This window comes from Neoarius graeffei, chromosome 27, assembly GCF_027579695.1.
Source record: "Neoarius graeffei isolate fNeoGra1 chromosome 27, fNeoGra1.pri, whole genome shotgun sequence".
NCBI classification, from domain to species: Eukaryota; Metazoa; Chordata; class Actinopteri; order Siluriformes; family Ariidae; genus Neoarius; species Neoarius graeffei.
The window spans coordinates 52,454,848-52,482,575 of NC_083595.1; the positions used below are offsets into that span (position 1 = coordinate 52,454,848).

Below are 27,728 nucleotides of genomic sequence, written 5' to 3' on the forward strand. Positions count from 1 at the left end.
GGGCGATTGTTACAGTCAGACTGATGGACAGAGGAGTTTACTGAGGAACGCTTTTAACGCCATAGAAACTTGGATGGGGGGGGCAGGTAACTGAAATATGACACACAGTCTTATTGTTTCTACACCGCATATTATCACGTTGTAAAAATGCAGAGTCCAATTCAAGTTGTTAAGACAGATCGGACTAAAAGTCTACACGACGATCGCTTTATTCCAAGGCATACTGGATGTCTGTTTTTGCACTGGAGTTATGAGTACACCTCGGCAATATGAACATATAATAATTACATCGTGATAAAATTGAACCATGGATTATAATCACCATCTACCTCTATATTTCTATCAGGCTTTGAACCACGGATTATAGTAGCAATTTCACACAAGACATTGCACAGTATATCTCTACCTCTATGTTTGCACATTGTTTGCCTCTCCTTTTTTTTTTTTTTTAAATGTTATCTTCATTTTTCACTCTACCTTTATATTTTGCATTCCATATGCACTTTATATTTCATATATATCTTTTTATTTTGGTAAGCGTAGTTTGGTCGGGCAGTTGCAAAATAAGAATTTCATTACCCGATAATAAACTGCTGTGTCTGTTACTGTGTATATGACAAATAAAAATCTTGAATAAAATCCGTCACAAGACAATTTTCAGATTTATCACCGTTATTGTTCGTGTTTTTATAGCCACGGCAAACACAGACATGTACACGTTCACATTTTATCCCTGTTTGTTATAGCCATATGGAATATGGACTTGTTTTTTAATCAAAAAAATTAAATTAAAGTACAGTGTATTTAGCTGCAATGTAGATTTGTATAGTTCTCTTGTTCTCAAAAAAAAAAAAGATTATATGACATGGGTGGCTGTTGACACGAAAGTTCATACAATTTCAACAGCCGCACACCTTTCATCAATAACTGTCGTAATTGTTTGCAAATTCTTTTTCTGTTATACATAAAAATCGTACTAAGCCTTTTCGTACATCTTCTCTCTCATATTCTAGATTGTGCGTGAATAAAAGTTTCATAATGCAACACTTGGTGTCATGCTGTTACAGGAAAATAATCAGTGATGGGGAGGTGTGACAAAGAGGAGTTACTGTTATGACCTAGAAGCTGATTATTTTCCAATAACAGCACACCCCAAAGTGTTTTATTCCTCTTATTCCCCAGCAATTTACCATCAGTCTTTTTAATTTACTAAAAAAAAAAAAACCACACATGCCAGACTATCAGTTTAGTTACAATTAACTATGTGGAAAGTCCATGAAATTACACTACCGTTCAAAAGTTTGGGGTCACCCAGACAATTTTGTGTTTTCCATGAAAAGTCACACTTTTATTTCCCACCATAAGTTGTAAAATGAATAGAAAATATAGTCGAGACATTTTTCTGGCCATTTTGAGCATTTAATCGACCCCACAAATGTGATGCTCCAGAAACTCAATCTGCTCAAAGGAAGGTCAGTTTTATAGCTTCTCTAAAGAGCTCAACTGTTTTCAGCTGTGCTAACATGATTGTACAAGGGTTTTCTAATCATCCATTAGCCTTCTGAGGCAATGAGCAAACACATTGTACCATTAGAACACTGGAGTGAGAGTTGCTGGAAATGGGCCTCTATACACCTATGGAGATATTGCACCAAAAACCACACATTTGCAGCTAGAATAGTCATTTACCACATTAGCAATGTATAGAGTGGATTTCTGATTAGTTTAAAGTGATCGTTGAAAAGAACAGTGCTTTTCTTTCAAAAATAAGGACATTTCAAAGTGACCCCAAACTTTTGAACGGTAGTGTAGTTAACTCCTCTTTTCACTCGTGCTCATAACAGCTGTAAACATTCATTCCTTCTCTTTTTTCCTCTCTCTCGATGTTAATAAGACGAAAAATAAAGCTCGTCATGTTACCAAGACAACCTTGAAGCGTAAACAGCTCTGTCCTGAAACAGTCACAGCTTTACCTCTAGTCACTGGAGACTCCTTCCACAAACACAACCTAAACTTGTTCTCTCATTCACAGGGAATGAGACGAGCTGCTGCTGGAGAAACGATGATGACGTGATCTGCAGCTGCACTACTGTCAGAGCTGCTGTTAGAGAATTAATCAACACCTTCTGACCAATCAGAAAGCAGAATTCAACAGCGCTGTGGTGTGGGTTCTGGCGTGCACCGTGTGTGCCACTGGATCATCTTGGATGAGGAGCTAAATTCAGTGGAAAGTGACCATCGGGTGCATTTCATTCTCAACTAACCCAAAGCTCAAACATTCACTCCTGCCTGCGGGAACAGTTCCTGGGACAGAACAGAAGAGAACCCGTCTCTCATGGCTTGGTCGAGATATCAGTGAGAGACGGTGTTGGCTCTGCCACTTAAGTGTGATTCGCTTATTTGGAAGTGCATTGTTTCAAATCTGTCTCCGGCTTAATTATTAATTACACCAACAGTTCAAACATCACAGCCCAGTGAGCAAATATCACACACAGAGAGAGAGAGAGAGAGCGAGCGACATGACTCCTCCACCCATCTGCTCCAAAACAACACATGCTTCATCAGGTTTGGATCAAACAAGACTTAAAATCTGTTGGCCAGAAAGCAAGGCAGTGAAGACACTCCATCTTGATGACAAGTGACTAAAGCGAGCAGCGAAAACAGTCCGGGGGCGGAGATTTATTTATTCAGTGGTGAAGAAAATGAAAAGCCTTTCCTTTTGCACTGAGGTTGAAAATTGCTGTATATTTCAGTCCAAGAGGCACTTAGACCTCACCTGGGTCTCTGTCAACACGAATGCTACTTATTTCACGACAAACGTAATCGTACAGCCTCAGAAAGCCATCACACGGGGTCCAAGATCGACATAATACTACAGCTTCGATCCAGTGTGAGAATGATAATCCTAACAAAGCAGATTCAAGCTCAAAACATCATTTTCATCCAAAGTCCTGTTGTAAAGCCTGTCCTCTTGGGAGCCATTTCCAAATCATACAAGCCATGCACGAGAAGCACATTAAAGACATCGGCTTTTCAGACACAAGTTTGACATCTGACAAAACAGCATAAATACCACATTGTCTTTGGTTCCGTAAAGAAGATTTCCTTTGCAGCAGATACTACGCATGCTTGTTTTTCTGTAACAACAAATAAAACATGAGGAGCCATGGGGTAAAAGTAGCAACTTCGGGACCAAAAGGCCGCCGGGTCGATTCCTGGGAAATCAAAAGCAGGGAAATGTGTAGGTGGGAATAAACAGGACTTTCTCCTCCCTCTACACCCCTGGCTGAAGGGCCCTTGAGCAAGGCACCGAACACCTAACACAGGGTAATTCTGCACAAGGCCATCTGTCTACAGCAGAAAAAAATAAAACAACAAAACGAATCTGGAAAAATCCCAAGGGAGTCTGGAGCCAGATTCGTGACGTTACCTGCGGAAGCGCCAGCAGGCTGCGAGAGCTTTGCACGGTTTCAGTGCACAGCCTGTGTAGACCAAGCGCTCCCATTTCTCTCTCATTGTCCGGTCTTTTGGGAAACAATGAGTACTAATCCCATCAGGATTGGTGTTGCTACACCCTCCTACGATACATCTGTTAACCATTTTAATAATTACGCGATAACATTGAAGAAATTTGCAGAAAACCACCAGGTCGTTTTCTCATAAACAAACCAGCGCTGGCGTAGGATTCAGAGCATGGCGTCCCGCACGCGATGTCACGAAAATCACCGTTTCCCGGGAAATCCAAACGCCAAGTATTTTCAGAGGCGGACCAATTCGCCTCAAATGGCTTGATTTCAACTGAATTTTTCTGGTATTGCGCAAGGTAAAAAAAAAAAAAAAAATTGCACAAAATGCAGAATGTGACAGATATTTGACCAAAGTTTAATATAAAATAGGAGAATTACATTAATCTTGCGCCTGAATTTACCCGTGAGATGCACTTTAAATGCAGAGGAAGAATTTCACTGCGCTCCGATTTACATGTGACGAATGATTTAAAAAAAAAAAAAAAAGTTTTGCAGCAGTGTATCTGGTGCTTTTGACTGAGGGGCGGGACTTATAGAATGCAGTCCCCATTTTGAGTTCAACAGGTTGCCCCGTTCATATTTGAAACAAAGCGTCTACTCCTATCATCTCTGTTTTTAACTTGAGAGGACAAACCAAATCGCTGTTTGATTTTAGCGCCCCCTATGGACATGCTTGTACAAAAAGTCATGTACCGTCTCAGCTAGGGCTGCGTACCTAAACGTAACATCAGGTACCGGTCCGGACCTGGACAATTTGACAAATTCTTCTGAACTTCTTCAATAATGACAGAAACATGAATAAACTGTTGACAACTTGTCAGTATCTTTATTCAAAGAAAACCGAACATAACTAGGTTTCCGACCTCACTTCTCAGTCACCCTCTCAGTCTCACACTATAGTTAACTTGGGACAAAAAATCATAAAGTTGTCTCACAGCGAGAAGTGACTACACTAGAGTACTACAGACTCCGCGCAGTCCGCGGCCTTTAACTTACGCGGCAAAATTACACAAAGCAACAAAGGCTGCCAATGCCAACAAAGGAAAAATGGCTGACCTGCTTTTGAGTCTTTTTAACCAATCAGAACGCTGGATCAGCCAAGCTCTCGCAATGTCTCGTGAGACTGTGGCGAGAGGATCTCAAATCAAAGATGGCTCCGATTTCAAGTTTCAGCGCGGCATTTTACGTCTTTTCCAGTGCTAAATTTTCGTCTTTGTGGTAGGATTTACGCATCTTCAGTCACAAAATAAGCATATAATTGGTGTAAATTTATAATCGGTACAGTACCGGTACTTCATGATCCGGTATTTTGGACCTGTACCGAATCGATTTTCATGGTACAGTCCCGGTACGCAGCCCTAGTCTCAGCAGTTGATCAAATCTGGTGCCAAAATACAAAAGCGTCGCTGATATTTCACCTCACTTCTGATGTGGCGCCTTTCAAGCAAATATCAATCGGTCGTTATTAGTGAACACTTCTTTCAAAAGAACGCCTTTATGCTACTCATATTTTCAAAAGACTCTTTCAAGGCAGACCGCAGGCGCTGGAGTCATGACTCACCAGCTGTGAAGTCCTTGTTCAGGTCAATGAAAGCGTTGGAGTGAGGAATGCGGATCTGCACGCCTGACCCGAGAGCTTTCTCACACTTCAGCTTCCTGTAGAACGAAACGAAGAAATTAGCTCCCTACCTGGACAATAAATCGTGAAGATACGAAACTGTTACTCCTGAAATTCCCTTTACCTGCCACGGAGATAGCAGACCTCTGTGGAGTCGTCCACCATTCCGAAAATATCCGGGGTCATATCGCCATTAAAGCTGCAATCAAGAAACACATGAGGAAGGCTTTATACTACTGTTTTTACATTTACATACAGTACCTACAGAACTTTCTAGAAGAACACACGTTTGAATGCCGAAGTTAGGACACTGGGAAGGAAATTTAGTGAATGAACATTCCTCTTCTCCGTGTTTCTGTGTGTTGAACTCAAGTGGCCTAGTGTACTGAGACAAGTTGTTTTCCCTACGTGCTGGAATCGCCTTTCTTAGAATGCCTTTGTTGTCACTGCACAAATGTACAACGAAATTTTAGTTCATCACAGGAGAGCAAAGCCGCTGCATACGTACGCGCCGCCACTCTTAGGCACCTCAGCCCAAGGCCGTGCTGTGTTAACCTAACCTGCATGTCTTTGGACTGTGGGGGAAACCGGAGCACCCGGAGGAAACCCACGCGGACACGGGGAGAACATGCAAACTCCGCACAGAAAGGCCCTCGACGGCCACGGGGCTCGAACCCAGACCTTCTTGCTGTGAGGCAACAGCGCTAACCACTACACCACTGTGCCGCCCTTGGCTGATGATAAGCAGGGTGTGAGTTCTCCCTAACCACGCATCCGCCTGCACATCCCAGAGCACGCCAGGTGCACTTCAACAAAGCTTCATAGAAAATCTTGAGCCAAATCACGTCCAGACGCGAGCAGTAAGTGAATGCCTTTGGAGCATAATAGATAACTGCCACTAAGACACAACTCTCAGAGAGCGCACACTCTCGGCATCACTGAAGTGGTGTCTTTCTTCTTCTTCCTTTCCTGTTTTATATGATCTACTATAATAAATAACTGGAAAGACAACTGCTAAGCATTCTGAAGTGTTTATTAGAAGTTTCCATTACAGACACCCTCAGGACACATGTACAGTATAACCGTATTCATTTATTTGCATAACTTTAAAATGATCCAAAAGCATTAAAGTAAAATACATTACTCTGTTTCAGCAACACTAAAGTTGTGTTCAGTGAGCGTTCTGAGCACGCAGTGGTTGTAATAAACTGTGGTTGGTAGAAGAGAGCAACTGGACTTGTTTGAAGATTCTTGAAAACGTTTCATCTCTCCTCCGAAAAGCTTCTTCAGTTCTGTCTGACTAATCGGGAATATCAGGTATTTATCCTCTCATGGATCATCACAGAATCAGAGTTCCGATGGCTGCATAGTAGGTGGCTGATAAATGATGTCTTAGACCCCCATCTCTGTTCAGTGATGGCCGTTCCAGGCTGACAAAAAAATGAACGATCCTCTCTGGCTGAAATGTCTGCCAGTTTTCTGGAAGTCCTCTCATACTCCCGCAGCAGTCGAAGGGATCTCATCCCAAAGTGCGTAGAAACATATCTGTGAAGATTCTCAGTCATCCAGGTCATAGTAAACTGTGGGTGGTAGGAGAGAGCAACTGGACTTGCTTGAGAGGATCATTCTTTTTTTTTGTCAGCCTGGAACGGCCATCACTGAACAGAGGTGGGGGTCCAAGACATCATTTATCAGCCGCCTACTATGCAGCCATCAGAATTCTGATCCTGATTCTATGATGATCCATGAAAGGATAAATACCTGATACTCCCGATTAGTCAGACAGAACTGAGGAAGCCTTTCGGAGGAGAGGTGAAACGTTTTCAAGAATCTTCTAACAAGTCCAGTTGCTCTCTTCTACCAACCACAGTTTACAATGACCTGGATGACTGAGAATCTTCACAGACATCTTCATCTCATTATCTGTAGCCACTTTATCCTGTCCTACAGGGTCGCAGGCGAGCTGGAGCCTATCCCAGCTGACTACGGGCGAAAGGCGGGGTTCACCCTGGACAAGTCGCCAGGTCATCACAGGGCTGACACATAGACACAGACAACCATTCACACTCACATTCACACCTACGCTCAATTTAGAGTCACCAGTTAACCTAACCTGCATGTCTTTGGACTGTGGGGGAAACCGGAGCACCCGGAGGAAACCCACGCGGACACGGGGAGAACATGCAAACTCCACACAGAAAGGCCCTCGCCGGCCCCAGGGCTCGAACCCGGACCTTCTTGCTGTGAGGCGACAGCGCTAACCACTACACCACTGTGCCCTTCACAGACATATGGTTGTAATAAGAATAAATAATTAAGAAACTGAATAATGTGTCATAATTTTAGTCACATGAGCGCAGGTCTGTTTTTCGCCGTGACACGGAACAGATTCAGAGGTTTATTTCCGTGCAGCATTTTAATCGCGATATGCACCTTTTCTTCATATAGTGGGTTTTTTTCCCCCCATTCAGGAAGCATTTTATTCTGGTCAGAGAGGCAGTGGATTCAGAGTTTATCCCAGGAATTCTGGGTGTGATGTGGGAATACTGTCTAGATGTGAAGTCAATCCATGGCAGAGCACCACACGCACACACAGGGGAAATTCAGTGTCAGTCACCTATTCGTGTGTACGTGTGTATACTTACTCCATAACAAGAGGTTGATCCTTAAAGGTTCTGTTCAAGTCGACTCTTGCGCTCTGATCTGTCAGAGAATAATAAAGTGTTTGTTTATTATTTTTACTGATTTATCACTCAATGCCTTTGTCCAGTCATCCCTTTGTACTTCACTCTATTCTTATATCTATTCACCCGTTTATTAGTCTCATCACTTGATCCCTTTTTATGCATGCATTTCTTTCATGTGTCCATCTTCACCTTTTCCCATATTTGTACCCATCCCTTCATTATCCAGGCATTCTCCTTCTCTGTATTTTTCTCTTTTCGTTCATCCCTTTATCCATCTGTTTCTTAATCAAGTCACTGCTGTTTATCCATTCATCCACTTTTATCTCTCCCTCTCTGTCCATCCATCCAGCTTTCCTCTCTGTCCCTTTAGTGAGCAATGATTCTTTCTAGCCCAAGTGAACTGATTGCATGTGAGAGAGAGAGAGAGAGAGAGAGAGAGAGAGATATTACTGAGAGTTTGGTTGTTCCCCCAGAAGACGAAGACGCTGGTGTGCTGCAGGTCCGATCCTGTGGCGTGGCCAGTGAGCAGAACATCCATCTGAGAATCTCCATCATAATCAGCTGGAACCACACTGCTGATCACGCTGACATCACTGAAACACCAAACGGAACACACACAGTACACATACATACCCAGGATACACACATGTGCCCCTTTTCCACCAAATCAGTTCTAGGGCTGGTTCGGGGCCAGTGCTTAGTTTGGAACCGGGTTTTCTGTTTCCACTCACTACGTTTACATGCACATAGAGAGAATCGAATTTCTGCCGTTGCTCGACTGAAATCGAAGTTCAAAATGCCATGTATACACCTTAATTCGGCTGAAATTGAACCGAACTTGATTTCTCGGAATCGAGCTACACGACCTAGTTTATGCGATTTCTGCCGAGCTACTTTGTGCATGTATACCCTATCGAGCTAGTTGTTGAGCTACTTCCGGAAGTGACGAGTGACGAGACCACAAGCGGGAAACACAACAGCCTCGGTCGGCATGACAACGAATCATGACAACGGCATGAATCTTTTCTTTTTGTGGCATTGCTTGCACTGTTAAAATTTAGCTCACTTACTGTATCACCAAATACATCTGTACAGCTGTTGCATAGCTGTGAATTGTGTACATAAACAAGTCATTGTATTTGTGTGTATATATATGTCCAACATCTGAAGAATGTCAATAAAAACAAAACAATTGAACTTTTTGTGTGTTTATTACGACATAAGTTAAATTGTAAGCAAAAAAAAAAATATTTTTTTGTAAGCAAAAAATGGACTTTAGAAAAATATTATTGTGCAAAATAAGTTGTCTTACAAAACAGTGGTCTGCGCCGGACAGTTTGTAGCCATACAGTCTGTTAGAGCAAGCCTAACAGCTTGAACACGGAACTGCTAGTGTTGCCAGATTGGGGGGTTTTAAGTGCATTTTAGCAGATTTGAACATGTTTTGGGCTGGAAAACGTCAGCAGTATCTGGCAACACTATAGCTCTTCTTCATGACGACAACCGGAGGTGTACCAACACCATGGGGCGTGTAGCGCCACATGTGGCTCGGGTACACAATGCACCTTGCACAATAGCCCGATTTCACTTGTGCATGTAGGATTGGATTTCTCTGGCACCCCTGCTGGGACTCTTTGCTCGATTACCAACAGCAGCTCGATTTGGATGTGCATGTAAACGTAGTCACTGACAAAGAACTGGCTCTGGGGCCAAAAAAAAAACCGGTTCCAGGCTAGCACCAACTCTCTGCTGGGCCAGAGGAAAGAACCGCTTACGTCCGCCCCCCCGCCGAGTTGTTAAGACCAACAACAATAAGACCGCGAAAGATTGCCATTTTTAAGCAACGAGAAGCAGCAGCTGTACAAACGCGAAGTCAGCTATTGTTGTTGTTATTGCTGCTACTTCTTCCGTGTTGCTTTTGCTTTGATATTCGTGCCAAGGTTTATGTAAACGTAGCGCCATAACTGACGTATACAGCGACATAATGACGTACACAGCGACGTAATGACGTGGCTCCGCTTAGCACCACGAGCTATGGAAAAGCAAACTGGTTCTCAGCTGGCTCGCAAGTTGAACGAGTTGTGAACCAGCACCAGCACCGGCCCCGAACCAGCCCTGGAACTGATTTGGTGGAAAAGGGGTAACAGAGGAGTACACCCACCCACTTACCTCGGAAACGCGTCTTTCTTTACACGCACTTTGGGTTTGAAATACGGAGCTTTCACATCAGCCAAGAAAATCACCAGCTCCGAGTCTGAAACAGATAAACACGTAAACCGATGATCCACACTTTCTTCACTCCCTACGTAGGGAAGACGAGAGAAATAGAATAAATACTTTTGGTACACACTATAGTGGGCTAGTGTGCATGACCCATTTTAATTTCCCAGCGAGTGTGCTTTTACACAACACGGCGCGCTCGAGCCGTAAATCTGGATACATCGTTCACGACAAAGTGTCAAAACCACTGTTGCGTTCCCCGTGTCGTGAGCACCCTTGTAGAGGAGAGACAAGACGCATCATCAGCCTTACTGTAGTACACTACGCTATCAAGTGCACTTGCTAGAACACTTCAACTGGGTCTTTATTTAATATAAAAAAGTTCACTAAACAGGGCGTAAGAGCTATTATACAGTACGTAGTGCACTTATTTAAAGAGTAAGGACTGAATCCTGAGCCTCTTTTGTATGTAGGACACTAAATAGCTCAGAGGCCTCACTTCATATACGACTCGGAGCACTTATTTAGAAAGCAGAGAACAAGTGCTTACTCCATTTTGTGTATTTGTAGTGCACTAAATAGTGTGTAGGGCTCTTGTGCCAGAGATGATGCTTTCTGTTGGGCACTAAATAGGATCCAGGCTTGGTTTTCTGAGAGTGTATGATGTATTAGCCTGTATAGTGCACTTCCCTGTATAGTGCACTAAATGCAGTTGTGCTCATAAGTTTACATACCCTGGCAGAATTTTTGCTTTCTTGGCCTTTTTTCAGAGAATATGAATGATAACACACAAACTTTTTCCCCACTCATGGTTAGTGGTTGGATGAAGCCATTTACTGATAAACTGTTTTCTATTTTTTAAATCATAATGACAAAAAACATACAAATGACCCTGATCAAAAGTTTACATACCCCAGTTCTTAATACCGTGTATTGCCCCCTCTAACATCAGTGACCACCTGAAGCCTTTTGTGGTCGTTGTGGATGAGGCTCTTTATTTTCTCAGATGGTGAAGCTGCCCATTCTTCTTGGCAAAAAGCCTCCAGTTCCTGTAAGTTCCTGGGCTGTCTTGCACGAACTGCATGCTTGAGATCTCCCCAGAGTGGCTCAATGATATTGAGGTCAGGAGACTGAGATGGCCACTCCAGAACCTTCACTTTGTTCTGCTGTAGCCAATGACAGGTCAACCTGGCCTTGTGTTTTGGATCGTTGTCATGTTGGAATGTCCAAGTACGTCCCATGCGCAGCTTCCGGGCTGATGAGTGCAAATTTGCCTCCAGTATTTGCTGATAACGTGCTGCATTCATCTTTCCTTCAACTTTGAACAAGTTTCCTGTGCCTTTGTAGCTCACACACCCCCAAAACATCAGCGATCCACCTCCGTGCTTTACAGTCGGAATGGTGTTCCTTTCATCATAGGCCTTGCTGACACCTCTCCAAATGTAACGTTTATGGTTGTGGCCAAAAAGTTCAATTTTGGTCTCATCACTCCAAATTACCTTGTTCCAGAAGTTTTGAGGCTCGTCTCTGTGCTGTTTGGCATAAATTTTTGTTGGTCTACCTGACCGTGGTTTGGTTTTAACAGAGCCCCTGATTTTCCATTTGTTAATCGCAGTTTGAACACTGCTGACTGGCGTTATCAATTCCGTGGATATCTTTTTGTATCCCTTTCCTGTTTTAGACAGTTCAACTACCTTTTCCCGTAGATCCGTTGACAATTCTTTTGCTTTCCCCATGACTCAGAATCCAGAAACGTCATGAAAGATGCGAGAGTCTGTCTGGATCCCAGAAACTCACTCAGCTTTTATGCACACACACTGATTACAAGCAAACGGATTACAGGTGAGGATCCTACGGTACCTTTAGTAGCCATTCAAACCCATCTGAGTCAACTTCTGTGCATGTTATCAGGCCAAAATCACCAGGGTATGTGAACTTTTGATCAGGGTCACTTGGGTAGTTTCTCTTGTCATTATGATTTAAAAAGAGCAAACACAGTCGTTTGACAATAAATGGTTTCACCCAACCACTAAGCATGAGCAGAAAAGATGTTTTTGTGTTATCATTCATACAACCCCTGGCAAAAAGTATGGAATCAGCAGTCTTGGATGAGCACTCATTCACACGTTTTATTCTGTAGAACAAACTCCGATCACAAACATGATACAATAATAAAGTCATTCCAAAGTGCACCTTCTTGGTAGCCTTGTAAACTCGACCCACCCGCCTAGCGGCCAAAAATATTTTTGCCTAGCAAGTGGGTCTAGCTTTGCACCATATAAACAAAAACACCCCGGGCATCAAATCGTGCCCACCAATCACAACGCAAGGTTTTTGTTTGGATTCTTTGGGCGGGCTTTTGCAGGAGTGACGACAAAGCTGCGCGACGCTGGAGAAAGCACAGCAGGAAAGATGGCTACGGCTAGTGAACAGCGCACGTTTGACTCCGCTTTGGAATCAGTTTTAGAAGCATTAGACTTGGAGTTTTCGTTGAAACATGAGCAGGAAGAGGCTCTCCGCTCATTCCTTTTCAAGAAGGACGTTTTCGCTGTTTTGCCGACCGGCTATGGCAAAAGTCTGATCTACCAGCTGGCTCCGCTCGTAGCCAAAAGGATGGGGCTAGTTTGTGCAGTACGAAGAATTAATAAACAGCTTTTAAATTTAAATTTTAAATTTAAGGGAAATTATTTCACCAAACACCACTAAATAAAAACTCTCAAAAACAGTTTAAGCAAACCCTTGAAAAACACTTGAAAAAAATAAGAGTGTATGTTAAGTATGTGGTACAGACTCCAAACTTGTGGTCATTATCTCCAAACCTCTTAATATCTAGAACATGTTTATTAATTAATACGCATTTTGAAAAATTATTTAATTTCAAGGCCTCCCCCACTGCTTTCTGTCGCTCTGACTACGTCACAGTCACTGTTGCGCTGATTGGTCAGAGCGTTGGCCTATACGCACAGAGACAGTTTGAAAGACAGCGGGTTGTTCCTCCTACACCCTTCGGAAATGTCTACGGATCGAGGCCAGACTAAATATTCACATTCAGTCTGGCTTGCCAGGCTACCTTCTTGGCCTTCCGAAACACTAAAAGAAATGAAGAAAAACCATTGTGGAAGTCAGTAAATGTTACTTTTATAGACCAAGCACAGGGAAAAAAATATGGAATCATGAAAAACAGACAAACAAAAGAACATTCAAAAACACATCACTAGTACTGAGTTGCACCACCTCTGGCTTTTATAACAGCTTGCAGTCTCTTAGGCACGGACTTGAGTGACAAACAGTATTCTTCATCAATCTGGTGCCAACTCTCTTTGATTGCAGTTGCCAGATCAGCTTTGCAGGCCGGAGCCTTGTCGTGGACCATGTTTTTTAATTTCCACCACAAGTTTTCTATTGGGTTGAGATCTGGACTATTTGCAGGCCATGACATTGACTGGATGTGTCTTTCAGCAAGGAATGCTTTCACAGTTTTTGCTCTATGACACGATGCATTGTCATCTTGGAAAATTTTCATCATCCCCAAACATCTTTTCAATTGAAGGGATAAGAAAACTGTCCAAAATGTCAATGTAAACTCACACACTCACTCTCCATTTTACGTCACTGGACCACTGAACTGCGGGTATGACGTTGCATGGTTTTGCTCCTCCACATCCCTCTATCATATGCATCGCCCGGGGTCAGTCCCAACGCCTTCAGGTCTCCCTTCAGCACCTCACTCCAGCTCTTTCTAGGTCGCCCAGGTGGCCTACGTCCATCGACTTCCAGGGTGTATATACGACTCAACCAGGTGTTGTTCCTCTGGACGTGGCCAAACCATCTGAGGCGCTTCTGTCGAATGGTATCAGCAAGATCTTCCAAGTACAACCACTGGCGGAGGTCCTGGGTTCGGATGTCGTCCTTTGGTTTGATGCCGCACATCCAGCGAAGCATGGCTCTTTCATTCCTCTGGAGCCTGGCCAAGTCTGCCTGTTTCAGGGGCCAGCATTCGCATGCATAAAGCAATGCCCCCTAACACAGCTGTTGTAGATTTTGCCAGGTGTATTGAGAGACAGACTCCTGGAACAGAGAAGTGGTCGAAGCTCTCTAAATTTACCCCATGTAGCCCTGACCCAAGTTACAGTGGCAGCCTCACAGCCACCTTCTGCAGATATGCTGTCCCCCAGATAACAAAAGGAATCCACGACAGCAAGATCTTGGTCATCGACTCTTACTGAAGTGCATGGTCTACCATCAATGGGACGAGCTGTTCCTAGGCACCAGTTGCATCTAAAGGATGAATCAGGGTTTTGTACGTAAACCTGTGCATTTATTGAAGTAACCACAGCCATCTCCCCAGTGCCTTTGCCTGACATGCAGCCCCATATCATCAAGGATTGTGGAAATTTGGATGTTTTCTTCAGCCAGTCCTCTTCATAAAGCTCACTGAAACGGCACCAAACAAAAGTTCCAGCATCATCACCTTGTCCAATGCAGATTTGTGATTCATCACTGAAGATAACTTTCATCCAGTCATCCACAGTCCATGATTGCTTCTCCTTAGCCCATTGTAGTCTTGTTCTTTTCTGTTTAGGTGTCAATGATGGTTTTCTTTTAGCTTTCCTAGATGAAAATCCCATTTCCTTTAGGCGATTTCTCACCGTTCGGTCACATACTTGTACACTGACTCCAGCTTCCTCCCATTTATGCTTCATTTGTTTTGTTGTACTTTTTCGGTTTTCAAGACATACGGCCTTAAGTTTTTTGTCTTGACGCTTTGATGTCTTCCTTGGTCTACCAGTACGCTTGGCTTTAAAAACCTTCCCATGCTGTTTGTACTTGGTCCATATCTTAGATACAGCTGACTGTGAACAGCCCACATCTTTGGCAACCATGTGTGAAGAGTTACCTTCTTTAAGAAGTTTGACAATCCTCTCTTTTGTTTCAAGAAACATCTCTCTTGTTGGAGCCATGATTCTTGCCAATCCACTTGGTCCAGCAGCCCTCCAAGGTGTGATAACTGCGCCGTTTCTAACTGCAGACTAACGAGCAGATCTAATCTAAGGTGGGGTTTACATTAGACCGTATCAGCGGATCATCAGATTAACGTTTTTAAAAATGATTAGCGTGCACAAAGCAACGCCAATACACAGATACGCTAATCACATGACTAATTCGGCACGTAAGTTGAAATGTGTCAGTGCGGCTCATCGCTTCCTCTTCAGCGGCTGCACTCCAAGTCACTCCGCCCTGAACAGCGAGTAACCTCTGGAGGGTGCGCACTCCGGCCCTGCGCAGCTCACAGAGCGCGCGAGTGTAGTGCACGAGCAGTGATTCGGGACTGAGCCGCTGTGCGCAAGTCACTTACCACTTGCAAGTGGAAGGATGGCAAGCCTAAAGACCATCATAACTACACAATGGGCAGTATTTGCAGTATTTTCATACTTTTATACTCTTTAATGAAAGGTGATACAAGGTGGAAGTCCGCGCCGTTTTTCAGCAGTCGCGTCACATGACCAACGCCAGCGAATCAGGAAGGTGGATGTCACAGTGACGTTGTCCAATGACGACGCCAGCTAGAGCTCAGCACAGCGTATCCGCGTATTCTCAATGTTTACACAGCACCGGATCAGACACGATCTGGATTGAATACATGGACGCTGGCGGATTCCCGTTTCCCGGCGTTTCCAGGCGGTTTAATGTAAACGGACAGTGCATCCGCGAAGAAAACGAGACAGATACGGTCTAATGTAAACTTGGCCTGAGGCAGGTGTCAATATAGGGAAAGGAAACTGACTGGGCGAGTCCTTATTTTCTACCTGAAAATTGAGTGATTTCCATATTCTTTCCTCAGAATTGAGTGATCCCATATTTTTTTCCCTGTGCTTGGTCTATAAAAGTAACATTTGCTGACTATCACAATGCTTTTTCTTCGTTTCTTTTAGTGTTTCTGAAGGCCAAGAAGGTGCACTTTGGAATGACTATTATTGCATCATGTTTGTGATCTGAGTTTGTTCTACAGAATAAAACGTGTGAATGAGTGCTCATCCAAGACTGCTGACTCCATACTTTTTGCCAGGGGTTGTATTCTCTGAAAAATGGTCAAAGAATCATAGATTCTGCCAGAGTGTGTAAACTTATGAGCACAACTGTAGTGTGTAGGGCTCTTGTGCCAGAAGTGATGCTTTCTGTTGGGCACTAAATAGGATCCAGGCTTGGTTTTCTGAGTGTGTATGCTGTATAAGACTGTATAGTGCACTTCCCTGTATAGTGCACTTCCCCATATAGTGCACTAAATAGTGTGTAGGGCTCTTGTGCCAGAAGTGATGCTTTCTGTTGGGCACTAAATAGGATCCAGGCTTGGTTTTCTGAGAGTGTATGCTGTATAAGACTGTATAGTGCACTTCCCTGTATAGTGCACTTCCCCGTATAGTGCACTTCCCCGTATAGTGCACTAAATAGTGTGTAGGGCTCTTGTGCCAGAAGTGATGCTTTCTGTTGGGCACTAAATAGGATCCAGGCTTGGTTTTCTGAGAGTGTATGCCGTATTAGCCTGTATAGTGCACTTCCCCGTATAGTGCACTTCCCTGTATAGTGCACTTCCCCGTATAGTGCACTAAATAGTGTGTAGGGCTCTTGTGCCAGAAGTGATGCTTTCTGTTGGGCACTAAATAGGATCCAGGCTTGGTTTTCTGAGAGTGTATGCTGTATAAGACTGTATAGTGCACTTCCCTGTATAGTGCACTAACCCATATAGTGCACTAACCCATATAGTGCACTAAATAGTGTGTAGGGCTCTTGTGCCAGAAGTGATGCTTTCTGTTGGGCACTAAATAGGATCCAGGCTTGGTTTTCTGAGAGTGTATGCTGTATTAGCCTGTATAGTGCACTTCCCTGTATAGTGCACTTCCCCGTATAGTGCACTAAATAGTGTGTAGGGCTCTTGTGCCAGAAGTGATGCTTTCTGTTGGGCACTAAATAGGATCCAGGCTTGGTTTTCTGAGAGTGTATGCTGTATAAGACTGTATAGTGCACTTCCCTGTATAGTGCACTTCCCCATATAGTGCACTAAATAGTGTGTAGGGCTCTTGTGCCAGAAGTGATGCTTTCTGTTGGGCACTAAATAGGATCCAGGCTTGGTTTTCTGAGAGTGTATGCTGTATAAGCCTGTATAGTGCACTTCCCCGTATAGTGCACTTCCCCGTATAGTGCACTAAATAGTGTGTAGGGCTCTTGTGCCAGAAGTGATGCTTTCTGTTGGGCACTAAATAGGATCCAGGCTTGGTTTTCTGAGAGTGTATGCTGTATAAGCCTGTATAGTGCACTTCCCCGTATAGTGCACTTCCCCGTATAGTGCACTAAATAGTGTGTAGGGCTCTTGTGCCAGAAGTGATGCTTTCTGTTGGGCACTAAATAGGATCCAGGCTTGGTTTTCTGAGAGTGTATGCCGTATTAGCCTGTATAGTGCACTTCTATAAGGAGTATTTGGTACACCGCCTGTTTATTCATTAAACAAGAAATATATATATACAGTTATTAGACGGATGCAGTCCCAACATAAAGCCCATGTCAGCTCGTACCCGGTTAAATATTGTGTAAAGTGTAAAGAGGTGTGTGTGTGTGTGTGTGTGTGTGTGTAAACCCTCAGTGCTGTTAGCATTAGCTCAGAGCGCCGCTACTCACCTGCCCTGATCACGAAAACATCAGTCTGTTTATCCGAGTTAAAGTCCCCGAACGCAGCCACCGTGCCCGCGTTTTCCGACCCGAATAAATCTCCGGTCACGTCCTGAAGTCCAAAGGCACCAAACCGAACAGAACTCACCAAAACTAAAGCTAACCCGGCGGTGAGCGCAGAGAGCTCCATCCTGCTGCCGCAGCGCACAGTCAAACACAACAACCGGAATACGGCAGGGCATTTAACCGGAAAGTTCACTCGCACAGCACAGTTCCAGCAACATACTGTACATCTGATTAAATATCGCACCGATAATATGATTGATGATATTATAAGTCGATTAAATAATTTTTTTTGTTTGAGTCAAAACATTATGAAAAACTACCAAATACGCCGTTACGTCACAGTGATACCTACTTCCTGGTTTACGACAGTGTCGCAAACTGGTCCTGGTCAGTAAACATGGCGAGCTTGGCTGATGTCGGTTGGAAGCTGCTGGAGTTTAAAGCCAGATCTAAACGCTCAGGTTTGATGTTTACAGATAATTGACTTCACTTAACATCTTAACTACTTTACATTTAGGATCTTGTAGTTTATTTTTGTGATTTTGTTTTTCAATGAGTTTGCGTGTGTGTGTGTGTGTGTGTGTGTGTGTGTGTAACTGGTGGGAGCTGAAAGGTCAGCCTGGAGTTTAGATTACTGCAGGCTATTTTAAACCCAGAATAGAACATTAACCTCAATATCTGGGGTTTAACTTTACACACACATAGCATGAATAAGTCTACTTTTTGGAGGTGTTTGAATCGAGTATGATTTAACTGCTGGAAAATCAGTATGATGAAGGATATCAAAGATTCTTTATTGTTAGTTCACTGTATATCAGGGACATATAAGGGAATCGAAATGCTGTTTCTCTCTCACCTTACTTGTAAAAAAAAAAAACAACCCAATAGATATACTAAATATCTCATCTCATTATCTGTAGCTGCTTTATCCTGTCCTACAGGGTCGCAGGCGAGCTGGATCCTATCCCAGCTGACTACGGGCGAAAGGCGGGGTTCACCCTGGACAAGTCGCCAGGTCATCACAGGGCTGACACATAGACACAGACAACCATTCACACTCACATTCACACCTACGCTCAATTTAGAGTCACCAGTTAACCTAACCTGCATGTCTTTGGACTGTGGGGGAAACCGGAGCACCCGGAGGAAACCCACGCGGACACGGGGAGAACATGCAAACTCCGCACAGAAAGGCCCTCGCCGGCCCCGGGGCTCGAACCCGGACCTTCTTGCTGTGAGGCGACAGCGCTAACCACTACACCACCGTGCCGCCAGATATAAATATAGATAAAAAATTAAGTAAATAAATAAATAAAAGAAAGCACAACTTTATTCATCACACACTTGGGAAATTTCCTCTCTGCATTTAACCCATCTGCAGCAGTGAACACACACACACCCAGAGCAGTGGGCAGCCATGCGAACAGCACCCGGGGAGCAGTTGGGAGTTCGGTGCCTCGTTCAAGGGCACCTCAGCCCAAGGCCGTCCCATATTAACCTAACCGCATGTCTTTGGACTGTGGGGGAAACCGGAGCACCCGGAGGAAACCCACGCGGATACGGGGAGAACATGCAAACTCCACACAGAAAGGCCCTCGCCGGCCACTGAGTTTGAACCCAGAACCTTCTTGCTGTGAGGCGACCGTGCTAACCACTACACCACCGTGCCGCCCATAGATAGATAAAAAATACACTCTAAAATCAAACAATGTATAAAATAGCAGCAGTGCAATACAGTACAATAATAGAGAAGGTGCTAGAAGAGCAGCTTATAAGGTGTAAATGAGCAATAGCAGCAGATCCAGCAGTAATGCTAATGTTTGTGGTGTGATGTGCAAACGGATGAGGTAGTTTTCTTGTGCGAATGAATGTGTTACAGTCCAGGGGTAGGGGGTGGGTAGTGGACAGAGTTCAGCATCCTGACAGCCTGGTGGATGAAGCTGTTCCGCGGTCTTGTGGAGCGGGCCCGGAGGCTCTGGATCCTTTTCCCTGAGGGCTGAAGGGTGGGAGGTGTCACCAGCGATGCTGATGGGTCTGCGAGTGAGACGAGAGTGATAGATGTCCGTAAGGGAGGGCTGAGGTAGTCTGGCTAACGCGACTTCAGAGCTCTGCGAGCTATTGGTCTGGCAAAGATATTAAGCCCAACCGTTTCCCAGAGCCCGTGGTTGACCCGCCTCCCTGAAATGCCTCAGTTTGCTACTGGTCGAAGCCAGAAAAGGCTGTGACGAAGCTTAAACCAATCACATCACTCTTTCCTCTGATGTATGTGACACGACGATAGGATTCTCGCTGAGCCCCATTGATTTGGCTACCAGCGGGGCTAACTGGTAGATTAAACTCTTACCGAAGCCGGTCGGGAGCAAGGCGAAACCGTCCTTCCTTTCAATAAATACCTCCAGGGCTGCTCTTTGCTCCATTTTCAATGAGAACTTCCCGTTGAATGCTTTCAATACAGCATGATTCTGTAAACAATCTGTGGCTTCCGGTCGCAGTTCTACTACGTCAGTGCCTTGAACACGCCTCTACCCAGGGCCGTTGGAGATGCTCAAAGTTGATTGGCTCCCGATTTTTCCGGAGCTTGGAAGAGCTGTAGATAGCTTGCCTGGCCAGACTAAGCTCGCAACAGGCCCTCGTGTAGCGTCACGCTTAGGATGGGCGGGCCCAGGCTTGGGCTGAGGGGTACCGATGATCTTGGTGGCCGTGTTCACTGTGCGTTGCAGAGTCTTCCAGCAGGAGGCACTGCAGCCTCCGTACCACGCAGTGATGCAGCCAGTGAGGACACTCTCAATGGTGCCCCTGTAGAATGAGCACATGATGGGGGGGTGGGACTCGTGCACTCCTCAGTTTGCGGAGGAAGTAGAGGCGAGTTTGAGCCTTCTTGGCCAGCGATGCGATGTTGTTGGACCAGGAGAGGTCCTTAGCGACGTGCACCCCTAGGAATTTGGTGTTGCTCACCCTTTCCATTGCAGCACCATCGATGGTCAGAGGGGGATGCTGTGAGTGACCTCTCCTGAAGTCGACTACAATCTCTTTGGTCTTCTCCACGTTCAGGAAGAGATTGTCTTTACTCCACTGGACCAGTTGGCTCACCTCATTCCTGTAGTTGGCTTCACCGTTGTTAGTGATGAGGCCCACCAACTTGACAATGTGGTTGGTGCTGTAGATTGATGCACAGTCATGGGTCAGTAGGGTGAAGAGCAGTGGGCTGAGCACACACCCTTGTGGGGCCCCTATGCTCAGCATGATGGTCCTGGAAGTGTTACTGCCGACCCGAATGTTCTGTGGCCTCCCTGTAAGAAAGTCCAGCACCCAGTTACAAAGAGGTGTTGAGTCCCAAATGTCCGAGTTTTTGTATTCGCTGCTGGGGAATGGTTGTGTTGAATGCCGAACTGTAATCCAAGAACGGCATTCGCACATAGATGTTCTTTGAGTCCAGGTGAGTGAGGGCTGGGTGTAGAGCAGCGGAGATAGCGTCCTCTATGGACCTGTTTGACCTGTATGCAAACTGGAACGGGTCATGAGAGGGAGGGAGAATGGACTTGATGTTCTGCATGAGCAGTCGCTCAAAGCACTTCATGATGATGGAAGTCAGTGCTACGGGCCCATCGTCATTATAGTTAGATGGGAGGGGCTTCTTTGGCACTGCTATTATGGTTGTAGCTTTGAAACACGTGGAGACAACAGCTTGGTTCAGGGACATGTTAAAGACGTCAGCGAGGACATCCCTGAGCGCCGTGGCATATTATCTGTGTGATTATACAGAAATACAGTGAAATCAGCCATATTTCATGAACATGAATTAAAATAAACCTGGAGGTTGATTTAAAAAAAAAAGTACTGTTCTACTTCAGTAATCTGTCTTGAATTACATAAACAGCATTTCATAAAATATTAATCTCTAGTGTAACCAGAAGTGGGGTACAGGAATGTGATAAACTGCATAAATTAGGATTAATAAACCTTTAATTGTTCACCTGAACCAGAAATAAAGGTACTACACTGTACATTTCTGCCTGTAAACACTTGTCACTGGTGTGTGACCCCTCAGGGCTTGGTCTTTGGACCTCTGTTGTTTATTTTTCACCTGGGAAAGAGGGTGTAGAACACCTTGACAATTCATTTCAGGCATGCATGAGAATTTTAAAGGTGCATTTGCGTTCTTTGTACAAATTGGGGAAACGACAATGCACCTGTACAAGTACCTTTTTTTCTGACTGTGATGATCTGCTCTAATTGACTGAAAATGAATGTCTGTCTGTTTTGTTGCACGTTTAACCCAGTAATTCTGTGTAATTTCTTCCTCCATGGATGCTGTACTAACCCCCAGAGCTTCAGTAGTGCTGTAGTGTGGTAGCATTTGGGCTAACGAACAAAATGGCCAGCGCTGCCTGTGAGCGTTCCCGTTCAAAACACAGACTCAGCAGACACGGTAAGTTTTAGCTTATTCGGGGTGGAATGATGGGATAAATATTCAGAATGATCAAGATCCTCGTGGTTTAAATCAGAGGTTCTCAGACTCTTCATAGCCAGACACCTCTATATAATTATAAAATAATCACAGATGTTCTCAGGACATATTTAAGAAACATGGTCCTGTTCAATTATTCAAGTACTAGATTCGGTATTTAAAGGTCGACTGCCTTTCAGATTTTTCAAGTGTAGGTCATAAAAAGAATTTTCCCTGACACCCAGTTATTTTTGTTTCGTGACCAAAAAGCTACTGAATTCGAATCACAGTCTTCCAATCAGTGTTGTTTTTGGCAGCCATTTTTGATTTAGTTTTAGTCTTAGTCTTTCGGATGAAATGCTTATTAGTTTTAGTCACATTTTAGTCAATTCCGTCCTTGATAGTTTTGGTCTAGTTTTAGTCGACGAAAACTACAAGGGTTTTAGTCCAGTTTTAGTCATTCATTTTAGTCGAAAAAATAATTCCTTTAAAACATTAAATTAGGCCCTGTGATGACCTGGCGACTTGTCCAGGGTGTACCCCGCCTTTCGCCCGTAGTCAGCTGGGATAGGCTCCAGCTCGCCTGCGACCCTGTAGAAGGATAAAGCGGCTACAGATAATGAGATGAGACATTAAATTAGGCCAATACAGAGATAGGAAATTGTCATCAAGGTTGACAGGTTGTGCATAACATCCTCTCTGCATAAACGCTGTCTAGTGCGCATGCTCCATTGTTCACAGACTCGTGTTTCTGCCTCCGTTTAACATGTCGCAGTGCGCTGATAGAGCACAAACATGTCACGATGGACACACAACTAGAAGATGACCACGCTGTCCGTTAATGTAAATATGATGGCTAAACGTGCTGCTAATGTTCGAGTAGCCAGGTGTGCTGCTGCTCATTTAGACATATTAAGGCACAGCAACAGGTCTGAAAAGCGACATTTCCCCCCGTATGTTTCACAGTAACGCAAATATGGGTCAATATATGACAAAGCATTCAGTTGCCGTCCCACCAATAATCCCTGCAGGACAAGGTTTACTCATGGCATGTTAATTGAATTTAAGTTAGCTTAACCAAGCCAACTTTAGCATGAAGCTAGCGGTCCCATTCATTTTCGCCAGGTCACGGTGTTTTGGAAAACTTCATAGGAAATTCATCACAGCCCGATTGTTGAGTGACATTAACCAAAGCTAGAAAACGTATGCACGATTTGTTCACGGGACTTCTTGTAACGTTAACTTACCGTCGCAGAAATAGCAGCATGGCGAGCCTTTAGATGCCTCTTGAGGTCGGTCGTATTCTTGCCACGTAGTTTCTAGCCACAGCGTGTATCTCTGTCTCCCACTACAAGGCATTCCGTTTTATTTTCTGCTGGATTATGTGTAAAGTATGTCCATAAATCATCGCGTCTTTTCCGCCCACCAAGCCCTTGTGCTGGCGTTGCCGCCGCCATGGTCCATGAACTGCGTGTGGCTGCCCTGGTGTGCACTGTGCCCGGACATGCCTGGTGGTGGGTGTGGCAAACAAGGAGCGGATGCAGGTGCATTGCTGATATTTTCAGCGTTTGGCAGACAGGTTGCACGCGCCGTTGGAGGAAACGCCATGCATTTTGATAGTCCTATAGCCAACCCACTAACATTTTCATCTTGTCTCGTCAAGTCAACAAAAACAACAGATGCGTCTCGTCATATTTTCGTGATCAAAGAGTTATGTTTAGCTCGTCACTGTCTCGTTTTAGTCATGAAAAAAAGGTGCGTTAACGAAATCATTTCGTCATCATTAACGAAAACAACACTGCTTCCAATCTTATTAGTTTTTTTTAAACAGAACAATTAATGAATTTAGAGCCATGTGGCCCTAAATTCTCTGCTATTTTTTCCTGCTTCACCATGACCCAATTCAAGATACGACGTCATGCATCATGTGATGTGCTTTCCCTGTTCGCGCAAGGCATTGTGGGATACAAATTTGAAACAGGAGAGAGAGACTTTCTCTGCTTGACTGCGCGAAGCGAGTGATTTCATGCGCATTATCTGCTTTAATCCCCTCAAATTAAATAACTTCTTGGCCACAGAATGGCCTGATATTTTGTGAGATATTACGGAAATAACCAGATATCACAATCGCCACATTTCAGAGGGAACTAAATTTCACCGATTTTATGAAATCGAACGGCCGTCTAGCTTTAAAGATTCAGTAAGCAAAACCAAGCATAAAAAAAGATGAGGTTGGAAGAGAGACATGTAAAAGTAATTGTTATTTATCATGCATTCCGAGACAAGTTTTAGCTATTTTGGATTTTATGAGCAATGCTTCAAAGTTTTCATAGGTCACAAATTTTGTCCAATCTTCACAAAATTTGGTAGGCGCGATCTTCGGACCAAGCCGCCCAAAAGTCATTTGTTGGCCTTTTGATTTGCCAAAACTTTCACCCATTCTAGCCAATCAAATTCAGCAGCAAAGCTGTCAAACAGGAAGTGAGCATACATGTCAACCTTTGGTCAATCAAACCTGTATAACCAACCTCCAAAATCCGTATTTCCCTTATAAAATCCGTATAAGATGCAAATTAAAATAATTCACCTAAAATTTGAATGATAATTAGCAATGATGTATCCCAGTTACTTTTTATTCAATATTAATAACAATAAACCTTCAGAATGAATACAAAGTATTTTTCCAGTCTCACCTGTGAAAGGTAATCCCGTGTGATCTCGTTTGGACGGTAAACCTGTTGGTACAGTTAAACGCAGCACATGAATGAGGCATCTTTATTCTCGGCTACTGTCTAGACGCTATACCAGAGACGGCTGAAGAATCTCCACTTTGCCACATCCAATATGGTGGCGAGGTTGACGCATGATTCTACGCAGAAGGCGGCGTCTATGTTTATATGTCTATGACTTCACGGTTGGCGGGATTCTCGCAATGCGGTGTGCGCATGATCAAAAGTGGAACGAAGTCTCGCTACCACAAGATAACGCGCGATTTCATAAGACTCTTTACTGGCTGGCTGTGGTGTACAGTACGTTTATCATTGTGGGGATTGATTATAGCTCGAAATAAATATTGAAGTTTTTTTAAAGAATCCATATAACTTTATTTATAGGCCCGTATACTACGTTTATTGAATCAAATCCGTATAAAATACGGACATTCCGTATAGGTTGACATGTATGAGTGAGATCATATCTCGGCAAAGCTTTGACGCATCAAAACCAAACTTGGTAGTTGGACGAGGGACCCCATTTAGATGAAGCACAAGAAATTTGCATTCTTTAACTACTGCTGCAATCAGCAAAAAAATGCCTTTTGGCTAATAATGGTGCACACAAAGCATGCAGAGCAGAACTCCAGATTTAAGAGAATATGGTAACACATCGACCTGATGTTTGGCTGCTCTTGTGACCGTACGACGTCTGTATGAACAACAAACGTACCACCGCAGGGAACCTGATCGTAAGTGCAAGCCAATGTATCTCATAAACACTTGACCACCGGACAACAAAATTTGTATCTTTATTTCCATAAGATGGGTTTTTATTCAGCACTTATTTTTTATTTGCTTTTTTAAAAAAATAACATGGGATTATTTGCTAACACATCTTAGTCCGTGATTATTCATTTTTATTCTTTATTTCAATACATTGGTTGCAATGCAAGTTATTATATTCGTTAGTGAGTTCTCATAATTACATGTTTGTGTGACTCGCCTTGTGAATTAACATGTTTAGCTCAAATTTCACTGAGTCAAAAACAAGGACCGTAAATCATGGCACCTTGGACTTCATGTGTTCTAGAGTTTATCTTTAAGAACACAAAGTTCTCCAGCTTCAATAAAAAGCCTGAATATGATTCTACACAATTTAAAGCTTTCGATTTCATAAAATCAGTGAAATTTAGTTCCGTCTGAAATGTGGTGATTGTGATATCTGTTTATTTCTGTAATATCTCACAAAATATCAGGCCATTCTGTGGCTGGGAAGTTATTTAATTTGAGGGGATTAAAGCAAATAACGTGCATGAAATCGCTCGCTTGGCGCAGTCAAGCAGACAGAGGAAGTCCGTGTGCGCATGCGCAGGTTTACCTTCTTCTTCTTTTGGGTTTTATGGCAGCTGGCATCCACAGTGTCGCATTACTGCCATCTACAGGTTTCCCTTTGAGCGTGCACTGACAGTTACATCATTCTGTCGCTAAACGAACAGCTGATCACACCGAGGTGCTCGCTGAGCGCCCATATTTATTAGTTTGGTCCTGCGTTTCCTTTCCTTCATATATAACATAACGTCTTTTCTTCTCGCTTTCTTTCCATTACTGTAGTCGCTCTTTCACGTTTCATTCTCACACTCACGCCCTCCATTTTTCTCTCCTGTTTCAAATTTGTATCCCACAATGCCTTGCGTGAACGGGGAAAGCCCACCACGTGATGCATGATGTAGTATCTTGAATTGGGTCATGGTGAAGCAGGAAAAAATAGCAGGGAATTTAGAGCCACATGGAGATAAATTCATGAATTCATTTCGTTAAGCTGTTTAAAAAAATAATAATAATAATAATAATAATTGGGAGTCTGTGATTCAATTTCAGTAGCTTTCGGTCCACTAAACAAAAATAATTGGGTGTCGGGGAAAATTCTTTTTATGACCTATGCTTGAAAAATCTGAAAGGCAGTCGACCTTTAATAGCATTCTATGTACATGAGCTCTGTTCTGATTGGATAGTTGCCCCGCAAATGAGGAACACCCCGTAGAGTTGTGTAGAAATATTGCAGAGCTAAATAAATAGCACCATCTGCCATTTTCAAGCTGTTAAATGAATTCCAGAACAGGTGGACGTTAATTCTAAAGTGACTAGCTATAGAACTAGCAAAGAGATTAGCAAGGCAGAAAATTTTCATTCGGAGATCGTTAGTAAGAGCTAAATGAGATCTTTTATTTTCCTGTTGCAAGTTATTTTATAACGAATAGCTTTGTCCTTCCTACTTAAAGCCTAATGGAAATTATGCTAATTTGCAGTGAAATGGGAGTTTTTTTGGAGCTGAGGTACTTACCGTTGGCCAACTCCATTAAAATGTAAATCACTCCGAAGTGTCTGAAATAGTGCACCAGCTTCAGGGCTTTTTTTTCCCCTTTTCCCTCCCTCAGATTTGCTTTTTTGGGTTTATGCCAGTCATATCTATCAAATGTAAGCTAGAGCCCCAAGATTGACACATTTTATTGACCAAAAAATCCTTCAAATCCACTTTTCATGAAAAGTATTTCCTTTATTTATGAGGATTTTTCTGCACCGCTGTAGCTGAACCGAACAGTAAGTCAAACCTCTTCCATCTGATATATTAATATGTGCAGCTCATTAACTGGCTCCGGTCTCAGATTGAGCTCTGGATGAGTCGGACCTCGGAGTAAACTGTAGATGATGAAGTGTTCACTTGAGCATGGCTGCAGATTTTGAGAGCTGAAGCGTGTCTGTTCGTGAACTAAAGTGCCCTTCAGGGTG

At 43.6% G+C, this 27,728-nt stretch overlaps 2 protein-coding genes across 4 annotated transcripts in view; one reads left to right on the forward strand and one right to left on the reverse strand.

Annotated features, from left to right (window-relative positions):
- The window catches only part of itfg1 (integrin alpha FG-GAP repeat containing 1), a 288,511-nt gene extending 270,445 nt beyond the window's left edge, over positions 1-18,066 (reverse strand). The window contains exons 1-6 of the mRNA XM_060911643.1: positions 17,724-18,066; positions 10,002-10,086; positions 8,283-8,425; positions 7,791-7,848; positions 5,270-5,344; positions 5,089-5,183 (exon numbers count right to left, since the gene is read on the reverse strand). Coding sequence (XP_060767626.1) covers positions 5,089-5,183; positions 5,270-5,344; positions 7,791-7,848; positions 8,283-8,425; positions 10,002-10,086; positions 17,724-17,904 — 637 coding nt within the window. The 5' untranslated portion in view covers positions 17,905-18,066. The remainder of the gene's footprint in view (positions 1-5,088; positions 5,184-5,269; positions 5,345-7,790; positions 7,849-8,282; positions 8,426-10,001; positions 10,087-17,723) is intronic.
- Positions 18,067-18,161: 95 nt separating this feature from the next.
- The window catches only part of phkb (phosphorylase kinase, beta), a 123,414-nt gene continuing 113,847 nt past the window's right edge, over positions 18,162-27,728 (forward strand). For 2 of the 3 annotated variants that reach the window (XM_060911640.1, XM_060911639.1), the window contains exon 1: positions 18,172-18,241. In XM_060911640.1, the coding sequence (XP_060767623.1) occupies positions 18,178-18,241 (64 nt within the window). In that variant the 5' untranslated portion in view covers positions 18,172-18,177. Of the gene's footprint in view, positions 18,242-22,107; positions 22,210-27,728 lie in introns of all 3 variants that reach the window. The other variant, XM_060911641.1, reaches the window with a different exon arrangement.